Consider the following 22,613-nt stretch of genomic DNA (forward strand, 5'->3'; position numbering starts at 1 on the left):
TGCATGGCCCCTTAAAGTGACCATGTTTGTCGAGCATACCCGAGGTTTCATGAAACGATTGCTATCAACCATAACATGAGTAAGCTAGGTACAAATCCGTTCAAAAACAAAGCGTGTGAGGGCAGCGGTCCTTGGGCTGTATTGTCACACCATCTAGGGGGGCGGGCAGTAAACAAGGCAACAAAACATGTTTTGCCATTCACTGGAGCCTTAGTCAACATGCTAACATTCGTTTCAGTACCAGCAAACGTCATCGCTGACCTCACGAAACACACAATGTACCGGGAGAATTGAAATCTTCGCTTAAATTGTTCAATTTCTGAGTGAATAAAGCATCGCTTGCTGCCAGACAAGGGCTGGGGCGCTGTGAAACACCGAATCTCTCGAATAAAATTAACTCGCATTTTGTCTGCATGGCCCTTTTACAGTACGCAGTCAAGCACTGAAAACCAGCAGATCGCTGTTCTGGGCATGTGCCATGAAAGGAGGAGACATAGTAGCGGTCCTGAACCATCAATGTTCTATTGACACACTGTGAAATGACCACTGTGGAGGGGCTGACAGAGTGGTGACATAAACCGGAAAATTCGCTCTTGTGTCCATTTCACTCATACAGTATGTTTACCACACGTGCATCCGACATCGCAAGATCAGACCAGTCAGAGCTCTTCCTGGCTTTTCTCTAGAGACGATGCATGTTAAACAGTAAAGCTGAAAGGCAACTTAGTGGCCTAGTAGCCTGAACTAACCGTCTTAAACTTGCTCCTGGCTGTTGTAGACATCGCTGGCAGTAAGAAGCCGGGGGAGCTGATGCATTTGTCCTCACTTCACTGCAATTGTACATTAAGGCAAAAATGTGCTAAAATTTAAACTGAAGAAATGGTGATTGCCTGTGGTGCTTGACAGAAGCAACCTGTTTGATAAGGTTTACAAGGTGCCATCTGTGTGCTTCTAAATATACGAACGCAACAAAAGTTGCCACATGTGCTTACATTATATTTTATGCCACTTGTTTGAACATTCTTGTTTTGTAACAATAAAAAAATTGAAGAAGCTCTGTCAGCTTTTCCAGCTTACACAATATGTGGTTAGTGAAAAAGTGTGTGGGGCCGCAAAAGCTGTTTTCATGCTTGCGGCATTTTCTAAGCCTTTTACGTTACTAGGCAACTGCTGCTGCTCATGGTGGTGTATTTACCAGCACCATAACCTTACTGGTATGTAGGGCAGTTTTGTTCACGCATGCATGTTGGGCTCTGAAACTAGCTGTGTTCGCCTTTTCTTCTTGCCAAGTTACAAGGAACAGCCTGTGTCTCCATGGGCTTGGAACTGTGTCAGTGCAAAAGGGAATGTAATAAACACCTTGTAGTGGAAATAATGGGGTGCTCAACCAAAGCATTTTGAAGAAATATGTGATCCTCCTGAAACAAACATTCATGAAACGTCTCAACATAGAGTTAAACACAAATACTCAAACAAGTAGTAGAAAATATTGTCCGAGCCTGTGAAAGATTTTGTTCTAAGCAACGTTTTCGAAGCCTCTTAGTGTGATAGTTTAAGAACGCACATTGCTCTCAAATGAGAGCAATTGAATTGTTGAATATATGCTAACAATAATATTTTGCCAGACATTTCCACATAGGAGCAGACGTTTGCAGCTGCTTCAAGTTGTTTCAAGATATTTTCAAGGCAATGCACATTTCATGGCAATGTGCAGTGCACAAGTTTACTAAACTGCAACTTCATAACGTCCACAATCAGTCTTTTTTTTTTTAAATGGTGACAGATTTGAGTACGAGGCGCTATTGAGTCCTGAGCATTGCTGTGCAAGTGTGTCTGCAGTTGCTACTGTGACCGCACGGGGCCGTCACGGGTGTGCATGTCCGTTTGCTGGTGCGGCAGCATGCTGCGGTCTTGTCGTGGCTCTCTGAGGTCTCCCTAAAGTATCGACAAGAGCGGCCGGCATGCTTGAGTGAGTGGGCTCAAACGATTGTGACATGTTGCTCTATAAATACGAGGTGGGCGCACTGAACGTTGTCCCACTTAACAGCGCGCTGACTGAACGAATGCATGGCATGCCTTGCATTGCGACTGTTTCTCAAGGTTCGCAAACAGAATTCCCCCCACCTCATTGAGGAGGATATGTGTTGCCAAGGGCACCATGTTGTCACCATAGGTCATGCTTAAATGGCTGCAACATCTTGCTGCAATTTCTTTTCTTGCCACTTGTCCAGGCTCTACTACAGGTTCTTTCTGCACGACATGGCAAATATTCCGGAATAAAGGTCACTAAAAGGAGCGAGGGAAGCTGAGTGAGCACACACAGCCAGACATGCTTTCTACAACAATTGGCAGTGATTGCTCATAGCGCTTGGGGAAAGCGACAACATGAATGAGAAAGCCGGAGGGAGCAACAGCTGCCGTAGCAACAGGGGCTTCTTCCCGTGGTCCCACTGCTGAGGCGTCCATTCAGCAGAAGGACTTGAGGAGGAAACTGCATCAAACTGTCCTCACTTTAATAATGAATCAAGGAGCCAATCGTGCGAAAGAAAAGAATTGACGGTGCACAGGCACAGAAAGCTCTTTCCCCAAATGGCAGTGGGTCAGATAATAAGCACTTTCTACAGAGTTTACTAATCTTGCAGGCCAAAATTGGAAGGCACATCAAATTGCATATTGAACAGGCACGAAAACTGCAGATGTGGTGAAATTTTAAAAACGGCTGCTCTTGGTGGTAGCAATTGCAATTTAGGGGTGTGGCAAGCTTGCTCTTAGTTGCTTGTACTAAAACCCACAAAAAGGGGGAAAAAGACATTGTAGCCATAACTGTGGTGGTCATTCAGACCACTGTATTTGCTTTGCACTGACCTCTTGGAGAAGGAGCTGGAAAATTTATCACCACATTTAGGAAACAGAAAGGTGTAAAGTAAAAAAAAAATTACGGGTGTAAAAACTGAAATGTTGCACTGGCTGATGTCGTAAAACACAGCAAAAAATGTAGAGAAATGAAACGGAATTGTGACAGAAATGAGTTAAAAATGTCCTTCAATTTTACTCAAACTATAAAACTTATTTCACATATCAATGCCGAGGTGCCCACTATTTGCTTTGGACACCGGAGTTCAGGAGGAGAAGTGCCTTGCCAGCAAAACCTGTATGTTTGCAGTGCACAAACCCTGAGCGCTCTGATGCTCAATTCTCGCTTAAAGCAAAATGCAGCCCGATTGAAAGCCTGAAATTACAGGAAATGAGGGTTGCTGTATTTAATGGACCATCTCAAGTATTTTACCAGGATGCTAGCGTGGGCAGCTTGTGCGATTGTCGAAGAGGCCTTCTGCGTGTGTTTGCCTCACAAGCAACTGGAGCCACGGGCACCAGAATAAGGGGAGGCGGGGGGAAGGGGGTCAGGGGGGCTTAATCCCCCCCCCCCCCTTTGATCTCAAAAAGAAGGGGCTCAGGCACCCTGGTCGTGTCATGATTAGACAAATTATGGGTCCAACACCAAAAAAAAAAAGACAAAAAGAAAACTGGCTGTATCTAGTGGTTCAAAGTGGGAGACTCGATACGAATGATGCCATCTTGCTAGAACGTATACAACCCGTCTGCCAAGGCTCATGGTTACTTAATTCCCAATTCATCTGGTTCCCTTTCTTCTTGCAACTGGTTACTAACTCGTCACTGTCACTAGAGCTTTGCTGCTCCTGCAAGGTAGAAACCATGATTTCCTTCCTGTAATTTATTCTATTCACGATGTCTATGTATCATGCGTGCAGGCAAGTGCCATGAAACAAGCAAAATTGCTCTTCCCTAACCAAATAAATAATAATCTTAGTCATTACATGATGTAGGATGCTTAAAGGAGCCATGAAGAGAAAACAAAAGTTTGTTTTATTCGAAAGATTAGGTGTTTCATAGTGCCCCAAGCGCTTTCCCGGAAGCAAATGATGCTTTATTCACTGAGAAATAAGGCAATTTAAGCCAAAATTTTAAATCTCCCGCTAAAATTGCACATTTGGTGACGTGAGCAATGGTGTCACACGGGCCGGTCCATGAAACAGATACTTAGTATGTCGACTCCATATAGCACCCACACGCGGGAGTCGACCGAGACGGCGGCCATTTTAAAAATGCTAGTAAAACCTAGTGCACCCGCAGCCCTAGTCATGGAATCGCCTGATCCGGAGAACAAAACTCTCGTCGAGGAGCTCGGGCTTGCATTTAACAACCTCACACCACTTGAACGCTCAACGCTTCTAAGTGCACGAGCGGCAAGAGTTGTGGGATACGCGGTGGACGGGAAAGCGACCATTCCGCGATAGCCACAACAGACGAACGCCCTGCCGTCGGCACCGCTGCCTCGTCAGCGCCGTCGCCACGGACGAATACAGACTGGTACGTATGTGCCGTATTTTTATTACGGTTAATAATAGTTCAACTTCAGTAGCAGTATCGCTTATGCCAGTTGGCCGGTGTCGTGCATGGAAAGCCGTTCGCGCGAGCTCTCTGCTTCGACCAGAAAGATACGAGCGTCAATGCGCGGTGTTTACGGCATTTTTCCTCCAAGGTCAGAGCGCCTCGAACCCGCGACGGCGAGATGTCGAGCTCGGCCAGGCGGTTGTTTCGTACGCATTGGCGCACACGCTTGCGTGTTCGTTCGGAACTTCAACCGTTTACTCCACCGTTCTTTGTCATAAAAAGAATGTGCAGTATGTTTCACGGGCATTTAGCTCGCTATGCAAACTGTAAGCCCTGCCTAACATGCGTTTGCTTTTGCCGGCCTCCGCCAATCGCAGAGCTTAGCCCATGTGACGGCATAGGTTCTGTTGCGGGAAATGAGCTGGTGGGTCGCATGACCATTCCCGTTTTTCCTAATTATGTAGCTTATTTGAGCGAAGTTTGCGTTATAAGTGGTGTCGTTATGGTTCTAACGAGGCAATCTTTCGAATGAACCAAACTTGTGTTTTCTCTTCATGGCTCCTTTAAAGAGCTGCTGCTTAATTATGGGGTCTTATTCAAGGTTCAGTTGGAAAAATTAGAGCCGACCTGCATGAAAAAGACTATATATGTCTATTTAGACGCTTAAAAAACGCAGTCTGGTTTCTAGAAACACAAAATCATCATCGTCGTTGTCATTGTCGTCGATCGTCATGAGCCCTCGCACATTTAAAACAATTGGAGGCCCCTGGGGAGTCGCGGGTTCGATTCCCGGCCGCGGCGGCCGCTTTTCTGATGGAGGCGAAAAGCAAAAACGCCCGTGTGTACGAGATTTCGGCGCACGTTAAAGATCCCCAGGTGGTCAAAATTAATCCGGAGCCCTCCACTACGGCGCGCCTCATCGCCTGCGTTGCGTCGGCGCGTTAAACCCCACAATCAATCAATCAATCAATGGAGGCCCCTGGGAGCTGTAAGCGAAAGAAGGGCGACCCGTGCGTCCTATGCCAACTGATCTTCAAAAGTTAAAAATATTATGTATATGTTCATCTCGCTGTGTAGTAGCGTGAAGCTGGACAAATTCATCGTTTTTTACATGTCTCAATTAAACAAAAGAACAATATTACAGGTTCATTTTTCTAAAAAAAAATATCAATTTGCGCATCATTGGATCAGAAATCCGGGGGCCCGGCACTGTGACTGTGCGAAGCTGTGCTTTCTTATGTAGACAGCGTTGACGGAGAGTGCGACCACGTGATCAGGATGCCAGAAGAGAAGCGCGAGACGGAGCCACCTTGTTTAACGTTGGGTTGGTCCGAGGCCAAGGAGACGAGAGGCACTTCCCGAAATCGCATTCCTCCTCTTGCCGTTTAGCCGCACGTCACCCGAGCAGTGCGGGAAAGCCCGTCGCCGACAGCCGACAGCGCCGGTGCATTTTTTGAACTATCAAGATGCTTCGATCGAAAATTTATTCGAAATTTTCAAACGGTGCTATTCGACTCGAAGACGAATCGAATATTGCGTTGTTCGCTTTGATATCTGAAATTCTTGAATATTCGGGCACCCCACCTCACAGGCATCCAGAAACAAGGATCTCTGTAACTTTTCACACGGAATTGTTGCTGTTGCTGATCCTATTGGGTGGGTATTGTTGCTGTGTTGTTTCAAATGGGCGGGTATATCGCCGAATAGATCGCCTCGCCTGTCTCGCGCGAAGCGACAAGCAGTTCATCCGTCTACATGCAGGGAGCAGTAGTGTTCTGTGATATTTCCATTGGGAGAAACGCTCCGTAGGCGAAGATCCCTCACTTCGGACGGGTCGCTTCCCGAGTAGACCGGGGTAAATCGGCCGGGGGAAGGAATGGCTCGGATCGACAGCACGGATGCGCACGAAGGCCTTGCAGCGCGCAACCTGGCTGCGCGCAAGATGCCATAGATGGGAGCAAGGACTGCGTTGAGTTACGAGCGTGGAAGAGCTTGAAAAGAACGGATGCCCTTGAACCCTGGGCCGGGTGTGAACTAGCGATGCCCGGACATTGCACGCTCCCACTGCTTGAGCGCAACCCAGCTGGGCCGGAAACCGGAGACAGCCGTGTGGCAGGTGCCGTGCTGCGGGTGTCTCGGTGCTCTCGATAGTTGAGCGGAATGTCTCAATTGCCCCAGCTAGGTGGTGCTCTCTCACTCTGCGACAGAATGAATTTATTGATTGATGAGAAAATGAAAAGGAAAGTCGACAGAACCACATTCTATCCAAATTAAGCGCGTCGTAACTTGCGTTTTTCCATGCACAGGCGCAGCACGCACTAGTGAAGAACGTTCCTGCCTCTAGAGCGGGGCTGCGTGTGTTCGAAATTCATATTACTTTTTTTTCAACCCTTCCTTCCATCCCACAACCGCGCCTTTTGGTCTCCTTGCTAGAATAAAAAATAACGAGAAGCGCTTATTCATGTCGCGTGAGCATATAAGTGCGTGCACGAAAGCTTACCATATCGGCACTCGGTGCTAGTTTCGCGCCATTTTTTTTTTTACTTTTGTCTCTTGTTTGCTCCCCTTTTCTTGCGTGATGAGGCGAGAGGAGTCGACGAATCTTCTCAAGTGCCTTCGTTTCTTTTTCTTTTTTGCGAGCGACCAGCGGCTCGTCTCATGGTATCTTTCCGTTTACGCTGTTTCTTCTTTGGAAAGCAAAGAGAAAGGAGGAGGAGCGAGGGCGTGGTTCCCGCCCTCTTTCCACAAAGTGCCGGAGGGAGCAGGACCGTTGGGACATTTCCGCACGTGCTCAGCCGCGCTTCGCAAGAAAACGAAACGGATGAAAATTGTCGCAACGCTTCACTCCCCCGCGAGGCTAGCTTTACCTTGTTACAAGCCTCGGCCTAAGCTGCGGTTGCTGTACAGCGCCTCTCTGCCTACCCAGCTTCAGCTGGTGGTCAGAGCATAGGCGGCGCGGACTGCTCCAGTGAAGAAGGAACCCCACTCCCTGGGCCTCCCTCTGGGCCGTTCAGAATTCTCAAAAAAAGTATTTCCTCCTCCTCCAAAGCTGCAGTGAGCTAGTAATACAAAACAAATACGAAAGCTGCGGAAACACCGGGTACTGCAGGAAATGACAAAACTCAAGCGTCGTGTGCGCATTTTAAATCGAAGTGGCGCAAAATTTGAGAGCCTGTAAATGATTGTCGCCAAGTCGAGCTCGCTTGGGCTTTGGCGGGTCCCCCGCGCAGATTGCGAGCACCGTGGGCGCAGGGCAGCGGTCGTCGCCTCGGCGGCGCCAGTAGTAGCCCGCGGCCCATCGAGGGCGAGGAGGAAGATGCAACAGGAAGCACCCGGCGCTTGACCGACCGCCTCGCGGCCTCCCACAGCTTCAGGCGGGATCTCGCACACTTCTCCTTTTCGTCGTCGTCGTGCCGGCACTGGTAAGCAGCTGCACGTTTCGTTGGAATCGCGTCTTCCCGCCCGAGGATCGTTTTATCGGGGGCGTCGATTGGCTGCTTGAACGACGTGTTTGTAGGAAGGTGGACGGGCAGCGGTTAAGCGTCGGTGGCTCATGCCCACACCGGCAGTCGCTGGCTGTAGAGTGCTATCTGATTGCTTAGCGGGCTTCATTTCACTTTGCCTCGCCTGGTGATGTTTCCTGTTTTGGTTGGCCAGCTGGCGCGAGCGTCCACAGCGCATCCTCTATATAGTTGCAAAAAAAAAAAAAAAGTCAGATGGTACGTTTGTTGTTTGGTGCGCAGCCCTCTCCTATCCCTGCGTTGGCCTGTTGGCGCGACTTCTTCAGGCCTTTTGAGTTTAATCTACTGAGCAATACGCGCTTGAAGCAACGCAGAGAGGGCGTGATCCGGGCTCTCCTTCGTTGCCCCAGCGGATCGAAAACACTTCTGAGAAAATCAGACTAAGTAAAGCTATAGACTGGGCTAGTTGGTAATTCATAGTGAACAAATATAGCGCAGCGGAAACACAAGGGACGGAAAGAATACACACAGACGAGCGCTCAACGCGACAGGCCACAGTGATTGTGAAGATGTTTGGCGCGTGTTGGGTGTACTCGATCTTTGTCAGTATTTTTTTGTTGTTGTTTTGTTTTTGTTTCCTACGTCTTTTTTGTTTCTGCTAAGGCTAAGCATATATATTTGCCGTCTTGTGAATAAAGAATCAGTTGGAAGTGAGCGCTCGTCCGTGTGTATTCTTTCCGTCCCTTGTGTTGTGTTTCCGCTGCGCTATATTTGTTCACTATGAAAATCAGACGCCTGGACGAAGGTTCCCGCGGCTAAGCGGGAAACGAAAGGGCGCGCAATAGCCAGAAACGAGCGAAGCGCCAACCTGGAAATAAATGTGAGCGCACGGAGTTGTTCATCGAGCTCGAGAGTAATATGGCCAGGTGTAAGTGGATGTCGCGCAATCACGTATCGAACGCATAGGAAGAAATCGCGAAATGTGTTGGTACAGGTTCACGTATTTATGTTCGGCACTAACCGCGGTCAATTGCATCACGGGTCAATATTTTTTGAAGTTAGCTTCCATTAGCATGCGTTTGCAGAGTTACGGTCTTGTGTAAGCTGTAGGTTGGTTGGAAAGTGAAGTTACGAAGTAAAGGCTTCACTAGTAAAGGCATAAATAGGAAAAATGTGCAGACATTGCGAGCAGTGCATATTTACGCGTACGCATTGCTACGCCGCTTCTCTTCATATAATTTTTTTGTATTTATTTGCACTGCTGTAACAATTAAGTGTGTTGACTTCGCCACATTTGCGAGATCGGCTGAGCCTGTCGTGATTGGAAATCGAAGACACGCGTTCGACCTGCGGCGACCGTTCTAAATTCAAGGCGTTAGATGATATGCCATCGGAGTTGATACATATGCCTGTTGCGTGGCTTCCACTAACACAGTGGTTCTCAAATGGGGGTCCGCGAGAGCATTTCAAGGGTCCTCCCTGAAAACTTTTTCCCCCCGGCATTCTTTTCTCGATTCTGTCAGCACTTTCTTGCAATGCAAAAAGGTGGCTTCGCCGCATTACATGTACGTTTAGTTTCTCCGCGTAGCGCATATTTTGGCATCTGATTTTTCGCATAACACGCCAGCTATGAGAAGAAAAAGGAAACGGACCCACAAAAGATAGCATATAAATGTTTCGAAGACTTATAGAATCATGTACAAATTGTTTCACATTATGACACCGATCAACGTATGCTTCATCGCGGGGTCCCTCATCACTTTCGCAAGCCTAGAAGGGGTCCTCGGGTCGATCATGGCTGAGAACCTCTGGCACACCGACACAGGGACAGGCAAACAGGCGTCTTCGTGGAATTCGTACGAGGACGGCACGAACAACGCGGTCCCGAAGGATGGGCCCGGGGAGCTCTTCGGGACCGCGCTTCGGGGAGCTCTTTTATTGGCGCTCTTCGGGACACCCTCGGGGTCAGAAGCGCTGACAACGCCGCTTTCCGCGGCGAGCAGTGCATGTGGTGTCGCGGCGTGGGGGACGATGGGCGAGCGGGAAGACGCGTGCTGAGCTGTGCGCTTCGTTTAGACGAAAGGCCGACAAGTGCTCCTGTAGCCTGCTGGGCGCCGAGTTTGCATGCTTTTCTATATACTGCTTTCGAATCACGCGACGAGTATTGACGTGTTTATCGCTCCTGTGGCACTTAGGAGGATGGGTCCGCTTCAAAAGCATGTGCGCAAATTGAACCGCGCACGCGGCATCACGGGTCACGCGGCGTGCGGACGTGTCACTTCCGACCTGCACTGGTTTCCGATTGGGGCAGAGCACTTCTTGCTGTGCGTCGGACGATACGACCACTTCGGCTGCCGCTCAAGGGCGCAAAACTGCCGAGAAGCTGCACTTCATGAAATATTGGTTTCCTTTTTGCTAGTGCCATATCACTGTCGGGGTCACTTCTGCAGGGGGAGCTGCATCACTTTCTTGGTCCGTGGTAAAATCACGCTGGCGCGGCGCCAGGGACAAAGGCTCTCCTAACTTTTTTGTCTGACTCGGGATTAATCGAGGTTCTTTAACCTTGAGATCCTCGGATTTTTTTCTTCTAGTGCTGTAATTTTTCTCCCTTCCGAACTGATTTTATTTTCTTCTCCCTCGTGTTCATTGTTGCTGCGTACTTCTTCCCCTTTTCTTTTCTTTTTTCGCCTCACTATGTTCATTCCCATCTGAAGTAGCAAGCCCCGCCGTTTGTGCGGCTAACCTCTTCAGTATTTATTAAAGCTTTCTCTCTCTCTCTCTCGATAATTCGGAGTCGCTTAATTGAAATTTTAGGCAGTGATGTGCTGGTCCCGGCAATTTTACTTGCACTCCAATGAAAGACATTGCTCGATAATTCGAAGCTATTGAGCCCATCACATCGGTTAGTGGGAACTTATTTCGAGTAAAAAGCACCGAGGTAACCGCCACTTCTCAATGAAATAAGAAAATTTTCGAAAGCGAAAACAGCCCCGTGTTTTGTGTGGATGTCGGCGCCATCGCAACTGAAGCAGCGCTCCTTGGTTGCCAGTGGAGGCTTTCGCCAGCGCTCTCTCTCGAGGTAGCCACCATTTATTCGTTGCGCACAGCGCAGTGTGAGCAGTTTCTGGGCGATAAGTCTCAACTATATCATGGCAACCCGTGTCGTACACCCGACTTGGCGAGAAAGTCGGCATTCTGTACCAAATTATTCTGAACCAGTCGAACACAGATACACCGAATTATTGTCGATATCGAAGAGTCTGAACATCCCGTTGCAAATCCAATGCAAAAGTAGACTGCTCTTGTACGCGTGTATCGAACTCCCGATCACAAGCACATTCGATATATCGAATGCTGCGTCGCAAGTGCGCCTGCAAGTTCGCTTCTCCTGAGGGTATGGGTGCGATGATGATGATTAAATGCTGGTCAGCCCAAATTTAACTGGGGACGCAGGCAATTACGAGAGACGAAGCGCTTGTGCTTCGTCTCTCGTTATTGTCTGCGTCCCCAGTTAAATTTGGGCTGACCAGCATTTAATCAATTATGATCCAACGAGCTCAGATTCTGCCTATTCTGATGATGATGACTTTTCGCGGGCGCTGCCCCTGAGGATGAGCCGGCGTCGCGTTGCTTCGATGGCCTTCAACACCTGCTGCTCGCGCGCTAGCCCGGGGGACGGGGGCGCACGGGAACGAGAACGTGGGGAGTGAATGGGGGTGAAACGCAATAAATAAGGCAGGAGGGGAAACGGACCGGAAGCGCTCTTTTTCGGCGTGCTTGAGCGGTTACCGGTGGCGGCTCGCTCAGGGGCACCGATGCGGCGTGGTGCGTGTTTGTAGTATCTGCGGCACGCGTTTTGGAGCCGTTGTGGCAAAAGAAAGGAAACGGAACAATTTGGATATAGCGACGAAAGTGGACGTTATTCGATGGGTACAGGCCGGTGAAAAGATGTCGGCTGCAGAGGAATTCAAATTTTCTCACGGCATTTTTGAGCGCGATATGCGCATCAAACCTGCAGCATTGTCATGGCCCTGCCGATTCGGAGCGTGTCGTGTGCAGAGCCGCTTTGTTGCGCGGCTCCAGATGAGAGGCGTTCGGATACCATTCCTCCGTCAGAGCAGCCCCGGCTCTTATTTTGTGTACCACGACTTGGGCCCCCTGGGACCCTGGCAATGGTCGTGGCGTCATGGGGTGTAGTGGCACGGAGCTTCGCCCTGCTCTCTTGTTTGGTGTCGGCTCTCTCGTCCGCAGGCTCAAGGTCGTGCCGTTCTAGGGGAACAGGGTGTGATGCGTCGGAGCCGGGGAGGGTAAACATCTTCTGATTCACTCGCCTTGTCCCTCCGGCGTCGTCGTCGTCGTCGTCGTCGTCGTCGCCGTCGGCGTTGTCCGCCCCTCCCCCATTCTCCTCGCCGCGCCAGCTGCGCTCTCCGCCGCTCACACCCTCTCCTCTCCGATAGCGAACACTCTCTCGCGAGGGGCATTGGATTGGATTGGCTTGGATTGGTTTGGTTTGGTTTGGATTGGGTTGGATTAAAGTGGATTGTGTTGGATTGTGTTGCGTCATAGCCGCGGCACGTTGCGTCATAGCCGCGGCAGACGCGCTGGGGCCGGCGCATGTGCAGTACTCTCTCTTCCGCGGTTTCCTCTCCTTCGGGCGCGCTGCGCATATAACCGGTGTGCCGTTCTCCGGCGAAGCAACATCCATGCTTGGCTCAAACACCTAGAGTCCACGCTGCTTTACAAGTACGCCAACGTCGTCATCTACTGGGACCGGCTTACGCAGTCCCCTCAACGTTATGCGCGCTATAAAACGCGGTCCCTTCGCCGCTCCGCCTATGCGTCGCATCTACACAGGGGTTCCCGCGAGGGGAGGTGGGAGTTTTTTAAGTGCAATGCACTTCTTAAGCGACCCTGAACCTGCGTCCACCGGCGATGTCCGCATCACATACCCACGTGGGGGATTGGCCAGGAATCTCCTCGTATTCCTTGGCAACGGGGGGAGATGGGCGCGCGCTGCCTGGCCGCTGACATGGCACATACCCACGTGGGGGATTGGCCAGGAATCGGGCGTGAGAAGGGCTAATGCACCCGCTTAAAGGAGTACTGACACGAAATTTCAAAGCTGAGATCCGCTCTAGCAATCAAGTACAACGACAACACAAATAGGTGTCTGTGAATAAATGCATCTTTCTTTCTTTGTAGTTGTGTGTGTGTGTGTGTGTGATCTCTCTTTCGCGCTGCCTGGCCGCTGACATGGCACATACCCACGTGGGGGATTGGCCAGGAATCGGGCGTGAGAAGGGCTAATGCACCCGCTTAAAGGAGTACTGACACGAAATTTCAAAGCTGAGATCCGCTCTAGCAATCAAGTACAACGACAACACAAATAGGTGTCTGTGAATAAATGCATCTTTCTTTCTTTGTAGTTGTGTGTGTGTGTGTGTGATCTCTCTTTCGCGAACATTACCGAACCGCGCAAATTCAACTCGTGCATTCGCACTTTCACATTCTTCCCCTCGGAGAAATGCGGGGAATTTTTGTGGAAAAAAGTTGTGTGGAGGGATACTTGCTTCGTCGCTCGCCCACGCGTGTGTGGCCCCTTTCCCGAAGCCGCCCGCATGTGCCGGCACGAAGTCCACACGCACGGTGATGCATTTCGTTGTGCGAAGTCTCTTCGCGATCGTCTTGATGAGGTGTGTTAAGTTCGGGCTCCTCACTTATTAATTAAAACCGCCCGGCAATTAGATATCTTCCACTGGGGGTTAGCTTGTTTACCTGTATTGCGTTTGTTTCTTCACCGGCCGAGTTGAGTTAGGCGCGAGGGGCCCTGCAGGGAGAACCGCGGAGGCTTCTTTGTTACTTTCCGCGCTTTTGTATCCGCCCGACGCATACAAACGCGTCGGTCACTCCATATTAGCTGAAAGCGATGTAAGCTTTCGAAGGGGAATTTCTTTGCGTTCGTTTGAGAAGCCGGCGCAGGGGGACCGTTGACATTTTAACGACCGCGATTACCGCCACGAGAATCCCCGAAGCGGACGGGAGCTGAAGGTCGGTCAAGGGGTCAAACATTGGGTCAGACTTAGGAGGAAGTCACCAGACGTTCAGTCTGGGACAGTCGCACTGCTCAAAGTTACTGGGCGAAGTTACAGTTCGCCACGCGTCTGAGCCTGACGACTTGGCGGATGTGATGCGTCGTTGAGTAGACGGCCAGGCTTTGTTTAGGCGCTCCACGAGTTAACCAAGGAAAGGAATTCTGGCGGCGCGGAGCACAAACATAGGCGTGCACAGTATGACAACGCCCGAAAGCCGATTCCTGTCGTTAGGTCTGCTTTATGTTGGTTGGTTTTCATTTCTGTTATATTTGTGTCTTGCGGAATACCTTTGGGTTTCTGTATGAGAGTGAGAGACGTGGGTTACGTGACTATTTTGTACCACCGTAGCTTTGGCGGCCAATCAGTGGCCTAGTGTGGTGTAATCAATGAGGCATCCTCACTCTCAAGTTGTGACGTCCCTTTTGTGGGCGGGGCTTCGGTGGTAAAACCGAAGAGTTTGATGTTTTGAGGACGGGCGGACAGAGAGAGTAGTAGAGGAGAGGAGCGGCGAGCCCGCTCGACGCGGGCCTTGACCGACCTCTGGTTTGCGATCACGAGCCATGAGTTGTAAATACGTAATGTAAATAAAGTGTACATATTGTACATTTTGAGTTACTTGGAGTATACCGTCGTCGGCTATGTGGCGTTGGCCAACGAGCCAGCAATCGCCATTTCATCGGATCATCGCATCGATCGATCGACGTCGGCGACCGATCCATCCTACTTTGAAAGTTAACTGGTTAACAGAGTTAAGAGAGCAGGCGTTTTTCTGGGTGTCACGAATTTGCCGTGGTGTGTGTGTGTGTGTTGACGCAGCGCCCATGCTTCGACAGCGCGCAAAACTACTCGGCGGCAAACTCCCACGGAGGCTTTGCGTGTTGTGGAGAAGCCAGCCGAAATACGACGTGTTATTGCATGCTGGTGACGCCAAACGTTGGTGCCGCCTAGATCTACGAGACTGCGTCGCGGCCGAATCACCTCGCCGCATGCGCACCCGGAGGGAGCCTCGGGCAAGGGAGAGCCACCTTATCTCGGGGGGTGAGGGCACTGAGTGGGACCCACCGTTGCTTTTGGCCATGCTTTTGACTCAGGGAGCTGTTTTGCACGTGTGGTGCTTGAATTTGGTTTGGAAGCTCCGTCTTGAGGAATGTTTGACCGTTGGAGCGGAGGGTATATCTGCGCCCGTTAAAAGACGAGCCGTGTCAGTGCGTTGGAGGAATATTTTCTCGGGAACCTTTTGAGTTGTCATGTTGTCGCACCCCAGTGTGCTGTAAGGTCGTTTTCTCTTCTCGGCATAGACCAAACCGTTTTTCTTCAGGCTTTTCGTTGTCGGAACGGAGGCAACTCTGCGTCTGCAAGCAGCTCATTGGCCACGCTGCCTCGACGACCCGGACCGTACTCGTGCGCCTCGGTCTTGATGTGCAACATAAGAGGGAACGTAGATGACTAGGCAGTCGTGTTTAGGTGACCGCGCCGTTAACTCAACTTACTCCTGGCAGGGCGCAGCTACAGGCTCTCGTCGGGTTCTTGCACAGGCCGTCCGGGCTGCTGGTCGGAGGGGTGAACGAGCTAGGGAAACGAAAATGGGGATGCAAGGAAGGGGAAGATCGGAAGCGAGAAGGGTGGTGTAGCTTCCGCGTTTGAACGTGATGGTTTCCCTATGTGGACCTTTCGGTATGTTGACTGCGGGTGGGAATCTCTCTGCCGATTGGCTAATAAATAGACGTTTCTACAACCACTTTGTGACAGCGGTGAATCTCGAAGCCGGAGAACACTGACGCCTCGCCTGATTTACTCGCCTGCGCAGTGACCCGCGTCCATGGGCGGCGGTGCGAATCCCATCGGAGCCGAGCCCCGCGCAGCCGGGCGCCAGCGCGGCGCAGCCGGCGTCAAGGCCGCCATGGATGCCCTGCGCCAGCTCATCCCCACCGAGCCCCGGGACAGGAGGCTATCCAAGGTATCCGGGACTCTCTGCGTGACGGAGGAATGGACTCTTTGACGTGGGTCTCCCACTCAACCGGGATCCACGTCGCAATCGGTCAAATTGATGCAGCTGTATACAAGACACGAGAGAAAAAAAGAACGGGGACAGTGCAAGTCGTGCATTGCGACGCACCAGCCGTTTGGGAGATGTGCGGCTTCGCACAGGCTGATCAGCGTTACCCTTTGCTTTTGCTGCCACTTGGTGTGTACGCGTGTGTCGGCCCGGTGTTTCCCTCTTTTTAGCGGGAAGCGCTGATGCAGCGTTGTCCCGTCGTGCTGTCTCTCCCCAGCTCCCGCAGGTGTAATTACGTTGCCTTTATATATACACAAAGGATCAGTGCGAGCCCTCCAAACACGCAGAATGAGTGAATAATTGCGTCGTAGTTGTCAAGTGAGCAAGTTAAAGCGAGCAGTAATCGCCTTCGTGTACGTAACTTTATGCACCCCCCTCCCCCTTCTAAGGTGCGTTTACATGATCTTCTGCATCACGAGAGTAATGTTCAAGTCTAGCCTCTTGTACTCCCATAGCAGGCTATACACCATTTTCCATAAGCAGCCGGGAAAGGGGGAAAATACTCTCAAACCAGTTCTCTCGGCGGCCGACCAGCGTTGCCTGTGCGCGCTGGGCTGTTAAAATCGCCCGGCGCGGTGGGCTCCGCAGCGTAGTTCAGCAGTATTTTGCACCTTGTGCTTAGTTTTTGCGGAACTTTCAACTGTTTTAGCCAATGCTGCGATGCCGTTCAAGGCGCAAACGTCGCTTGGCCAGCACTGCGCGGTGGTGGGTTATTGAACAACCAGAGAAAGCGAGAAACAGTCGCTGACAGCACGCATGTGCACGACACCGCCTGGAGAAAATGCACTGCGGTCGCGGCGTGTTTTTGCTGCATCACTTCCCAACGCACACCGAGTTGAGATATCGGTGGATGCCGTTGATAAACCGCAACGACTTTGTACCAACGACCAACTCCAGGGTTTGTTGGGTGCACTTGGACGGCAAGCAGACGGAGCAAAATCCATTCATTACACGCAATGCTGCGACAGGGAAGCGAACCCCCTGAAATGTTAGAAGCAACTTTATCTTTTACAATACAGCATTGATTGATTGGTTGATTGATTAATTGATTCATTATGGTGTTTAACGCCCCAACGCTTCATGGGTCATATGAGGCGCGCCGCAGTGGAGGGCTCCGGTTTAATTTTGACTACCTGGGGATCTTTGACGAGCGCCGATACAATACAACATTACAATAACTTCTGGTTCTTGTAGTCAATTTAAAATACCATATATTGTTTGTCATTAAAGCCGATTGGCATTAAACAATCCCCTTTTCATTTAATGTAACCTTTAAAATCACGGCGTTTTGTTTACTTTTTTTTTCAGGCCAACGCATTACACTGCCAAACGATATGAAAAGATAACTTTCTCCATCGCACACTGCTGGTCGATAGCAGGATAAGCAGGCAGCCCAATGTGGAAACGCAGCTGGAGATACGCGTGAACGATGCATTTGGAAAATAGCTCAACCTGTTCACAACGCGGTTAAAGGAAAAGCTTCTACTCCTTTTGCGTTGACACGACATCTAAAGTATTACAATTACAAAACAGTTACTGCTGCAAGCAGCGGTTTCACAAATGTGGGCTCCGAGCGACAGGCCACATGCGCTGCGCAGAGTTAGGTCAATAATAATCCCGATCATGATCAACCAATATTAACTCGCCCGAACGTCGACCCTTTGGCTCAACCTTCGAATAGTAATTTGACTGGTTGTGCGGTCGTGTTATTTTTCCGCCCAGGTAATTTCGTTTCGTCAGTAACCGTCATAAGTCTAGTTAAGAAAAATTATATTACATTACAATGTCAACAGCGTCGCAATCGCCTCGTCGTAAGTCCATCGCGAGCCCGGATCACCGTGACCCACATATGCTGTGCGCGCTTTGCATTCGACGTCCGCGCTTCCGTAAACATGGCTAATCGGCGAACATAACAAGCACGGTGACATTGAAAACATGTATTTACTCCCCGACATCGATTTCTATGTCAGTCGGTGCCATACCGATTCGTTTGCATCGCGGAACTGCGGAGCACCACCGGCACCACCACCACACTGCTACTGCTGCTCGCAACAGCCGGGATCGGCATTTTCCGCTCTGGCAGTAAATTAAGACCTAAAATCCGTCTGCAGATGATGAAAACAAAACAGAACACACACACATACAAGCACTGCAACCGCTAACTTAACGCCAAACCACTACGGTTCACTTGGTAATGCACGGGTACCGAGCAGACGCACGGAAAGAACGGAGCACTTAACAGCCCAGCGCGGAGGTTTCGGCGGTCGCTTCATAGACGGCGCTAGCGGTCCGGTCAGAAAAAGCAAATGGCGGCGCCCACCTCTAGCAAGGAAAATGGTGTATACACTACGAGAAATCGCCGCAGGCGGGCTTCAGCACAGCGCTCCAGAGGAACCAATCAGCGTGTCCAAATGTGCGAATGTGGCGAATGACGAGGCCCAGCATGCGATCACAGCCTAAAAATAGAACCTGCGCTGGAACAACAGCGCAAGACGTGCATTTGAGCTCTTGTCCCCGCAGCGCGGATGCTTTTTTTTTTTTTTTTTCACTTTAATCGCATCCTTGGTCCCGTCAGATTCGCACATTTGGACACGCAGAGTGGTAGTTCTGGAGTGCTGTGGTGAAGCCTGACTGCGGCGATTTCTCCAAGTGTAGGATAATGTCTTTAAAGATCGTTCTTGTGACTTCTCTTTGTCGAATCATTTGAAAAGATGCCCCACCAGATACAACGGACACAACGCGAAACTGTAAATACTGGTATCAACCATAGCTTAAGAAACATTAATGCTGTCTAGAGCGGGTACGTCGCTTCACCGATTTAACTAATCAACAGGCCATAGCTGCACACAGCGCCAGAGCGACTGTGTACTGGAATAGCGATGTTCGGTAGCTAGAACATGGTACAATGAGAAATTTTTCGCCGCCTGGAAAGGATTAAAGAAGCGTTGTAATTTTATTTTGTAGCTGGATGACTGACGAAAGTGGGTGATAGCTTTCAAGAACCTTGCTCCCGTTTGTGGCTTCCGGTGAACAATTCGCCGGCCTTCCAGCTGCTGCTTGTTGTGTGGTGGTGGGCGTGAGAGGTGAAGGCTGCCATTTCGGCGCACTCCCGGAAACGCAGCAGCTCCCTCCATTCGCGGAGGCTCGCTGTTCCACATGCACGTGCGGGTTCGAGGTGCCCATCAGTTGTCGTTTCCGGGGCCGTTGCGAGCCGGAGAGGATTTTCCGTGCTACGGCTACGGTTCACAAGCGTGCAAAACAGCATGGCTCCTGTGTAGCCGAACTGAAAGGATCTTTGAAGTTTGCATTGCCAGGGGCAGCCACAATGCTTTCGCATCCAGAACGCTTAAAGGAGGCCCGCTACGGAGCCTCGAGGGGAGCGGGCGCGTTTTGTGTTCTATTTCTGCTCTCGGCACCTTTTCGACCGCTAAAGCGGCGTTCCGGGTGGCATTGGTAGGATGTAGTGGTTTGAGGTAGTGACTCTAGTTTGAGGCATTTCAAGTTCGGGCCACTCACTTCATAATTAAAACCGCCCGGCAACTATATATAGTTCATTCCACAAGCTAGGTGCAGCACTGTGGAGGCTACATTGTTGTCAACAGCCCACCCCCTCAGGGCGCCTAGCTCACCGTGAAGGAAGCGACAAAAGGCGCCAGGGCCTTGCGGTTCCACTTGCCGAGAGGGAAAAAGGGAATGTCCTTTCAGGACCCCTTTCACGGCGAGTTAGGCGCCCTCAGTGGGCGCACTGTTGACACCAATGTAGCCTCCACAGTGCTGCACCTAGCTTGTGGTATGAACTATAGATATTTTTCGCTGGGGTTAGCTTGTTTACCTGTATTGTGGTTGTTTCCCCGCCGGCCGAGTTGAGTTGGGCGTGAGGGGCGTAAGAAGAAACCGCGGAGGCTTCTTTGTTATTCGCCGCGCTTTTGTGTCCACCCGACGAGCGGGCCCAGAGACGACGTAGCGTCGTCGGTTACTCCATAATAGCTGAAAGGGGTGTAAGTTTTCAAAGGGGAATTTCTATGCGTTCGTTTGAGAAGCCGGCGGAGGGTAACCGTTGACATTTTAAAGGAGCCATGAAGACAAAATACAAGTTGGGTTTATTAGAAAGACTGCTTAGTCCGGATAACAATGATACCAATCTCATCGCAATCTTCGAACAAATAACGGAAATATTAAAGAAAACGTGCGAAGCAGTCGCGACCCCCTAGCCAATTTCCCGCAACTTTCCTATGACGTCACGGAACCTTGTTTGTGCGATTGGCGGCCGCCTAACTGACCTGTCGCGACGACACATGACTGGACGCCTGTAATGGGGCCTCTAGTTCCATTTGACCGCATCACTTGAATGCTAACGTGCAGTTAACACACTGAAAATTATATTTTATTGTTGGCCCGTATGACGTCATTCTTGCTCATAATACGTCACTGTGGCGCAAAATTTGAAAGTTTTTGAATAAAGTTAAATTTCGCCTCTTCATCTTCTTGGCGAACTGATGGAGACGAAATACTGATGTTCTTTTGATGCGCGAGCCGAGAGGACGATCTCGACTCGCTCCGATGACCGACGACCGATGCTTGGAGCGGGTGAGGGATGAGGACTGCCTTCCTTGCGGGATATTAGGTTTATTTACACTATTTACATTACTCCAAGTTTACATCAGGTCAGAGTGACGGTTACATTGTCACTCTGACAGCAGCAGCCTGTTCGGCCGAGATCTATACTGAACTAGATCCCCTCTCGACCGACCCTCGAGAAAACCCAACACTCCGGTTTTGATAAAAACCCCGCCTCCAAAAAGGGGGCGTACAAGAAAGAGAGAAAAACCCTTTAAACAATTAATAGAAACCCATTGATTGGCCACAGGAACCAGCCAATTACACATGTGTCCCCACCTGCGGTCACGTGACCCAACACTCTCTCTTATACACTCATAGTGCGTTTCCCACGCACGCTATTACACCCCACGAGCAAATACAGGACGTCTGCGTCCTAAAGTGGACACACCATTACGTTCAGCGGGCGGCCTCTGCTCAAAGGCCAAGCCGGAGGCTTACAGCGCTCTTTGCGAGGCTACCATCCCCCCGCGTCTGCCTTGCCGCCTCGTCTGCGCGCGCGTCGGGACAATGCGGGAGTCGGCGCTAATCCCCTCCCAGACTAAGGACGATTCCGAGTCAAGAGATCCAAAGAGTCAAAAGATCCAAAGAGTCAAAAGGTCCAATATTGGATCTTTTGACGCGTTGGATCTTTAGACTCGTTGGATCTTTTGACTCACTGTGGACCTTTCGACCCGTTGGATCTTTTGACTCGTTGGATCTTTTGACTCGTATTGGACCTTTTGACGCGGCTAAGGCGAGTCAAAAGGTCCAACGAGTCAAGAGGTCCAATATTAGACATTCTGACTTCTATCTTTTGACGGGGCTAAGGCCAATCAAGTGATCTAGTCTCTTTATGAGCCTCACCTTGGCGTAATTTTGTTTGCTAAGGCGTAATTTTGGCGTAATTTTGTTTGCTAATTTTGTTCCCTACAAGGAGCGTGTTCATTCGTTGTAACACCAATTTCCGAGCCATATATGCTATAGTTTTTCTTTCAAGTATATGCATGTTGCTCTCATAGACAAATACGTTTGCGTCACGGGCATGGGAAATTATTTCAGAGGTTAAGCGAACATTAACAATGCCATTTACCGGCTCCTGTCTTTTCAGTATAGTCCGTTTCGGTTTCGGGGCCTTTCGGTACACGGAGCTTTCGGTACAAAAACCAATTCAAGCGCGCGTTGTAGGCAGCAAGATGTGTGCGTCGTGGCAGTTGTCGACACAAAATCGTACTTATTTATTACTCGTGTTCTTGCTCGTAATTATGCGTTATTTTAACGTTGTGAAAAGGTCATGCGGCCTTCCCAAATGAAGCACTATTTATCTGCGGACTTGTTGCCGTAATAACTGTAGCTTTGAGATAATGTTATTGTTGCGTATATCACTTTCTTTTTAGCGACTTATTATCACCATATCTTTGTTTAAAAATCAGTGACGCTAACGATTTTTTTCCACTTTCGAGTACCTGTGATAAAGCTGCGTAATTGATCGCCTTCGCTAGGGGATAGGAACCAGTCGCTTTCGAACTCAATCACAAACAACTTGTAATTTTTTGGCATTTCGCATCCATGTGCTCTTCTGTTTGCTGGTAACACAACGCGCATAATGCCTTATTACGGATGCGTTACCAAGGGCACCTTCCCTACCTCACCGGACGTTTCTGTCCCGGCGTCACCCCCATTTCCAGGAAATCGGTGTGTTTAGTGTGTTTGTGGCTTGAAATGCCCAAAGGCATTGTTAATGCTTTCTGGAACATACATAGATTTAATTTGCAGAAAGAAGAGGTCATTTGTCATTTTCGGCGTTCTTCCTCAAAGCATACTGGCCATACTTTGGCCGTGGCTTTGTTCTTATCCGAGACCAATGTCAGCATCAGCTTTCCACCGCCCGTAGCTCTCTAGCTGCACAAAATGGAAAATGGAAGCGAAGCCACACAAGCAGGGGTTGACACTACACTATCGAGAGTGTAAAAAAAGAGACACGCGGACTGCAAC

The 22,613-nt window shown here is 50.0% G+C and overlaps 1 protein-coding gene across 2 annotated transcripts in view; it reads left to right on the forward strand.

Moving 5' to 3' along the window:
* The window catches only part of LOC144170802 (transcription factor 15-like), a 47,698-nt gene that overhangs the window by 14,437 nt on the left and 10,648 nt on the right, over positions 1-22,613 (forward strand). The window contains exons 1-2 of one of the 2 annotated variants that reach the window (XM_077700809.1): positions 7,166-7,835; positions 15,774-15,923. In XM_077700809.1, the coding sequence (XP_077556935.1) occupies positions 15,786-15,923 (138 nt within the window). In that variant the 5' untranslated portion in view covers positions 7,166-7,835; positions 15,774-15,785. Of the gene's footprint in view, positions 1-7,165; positions 7,836-15,773; positions 15,924-22,613 lie in introns of those variants that run through there. The other variant, XM_077700810.1, reaches the window with a different exon arrangement.

This window comes from Haemaphysalis longicornis, unplaced genomic scaffold (assembly GCF_048455015.1).
Source record: "Haemaphysalis longicornis isolate Haplotype H1 unplaced genomic scaffold, Haemaphysalis longicornis Haplotype H1 scaffold_2, whole genome shotgun sequence".
NCBI classification, from domain to species: Eukaryota; Metazoa; Arthropoda; class Arachnida; order Ixodida; family Ixodidae; genus Haemaphysalis; species Haemaphysalis longicornis.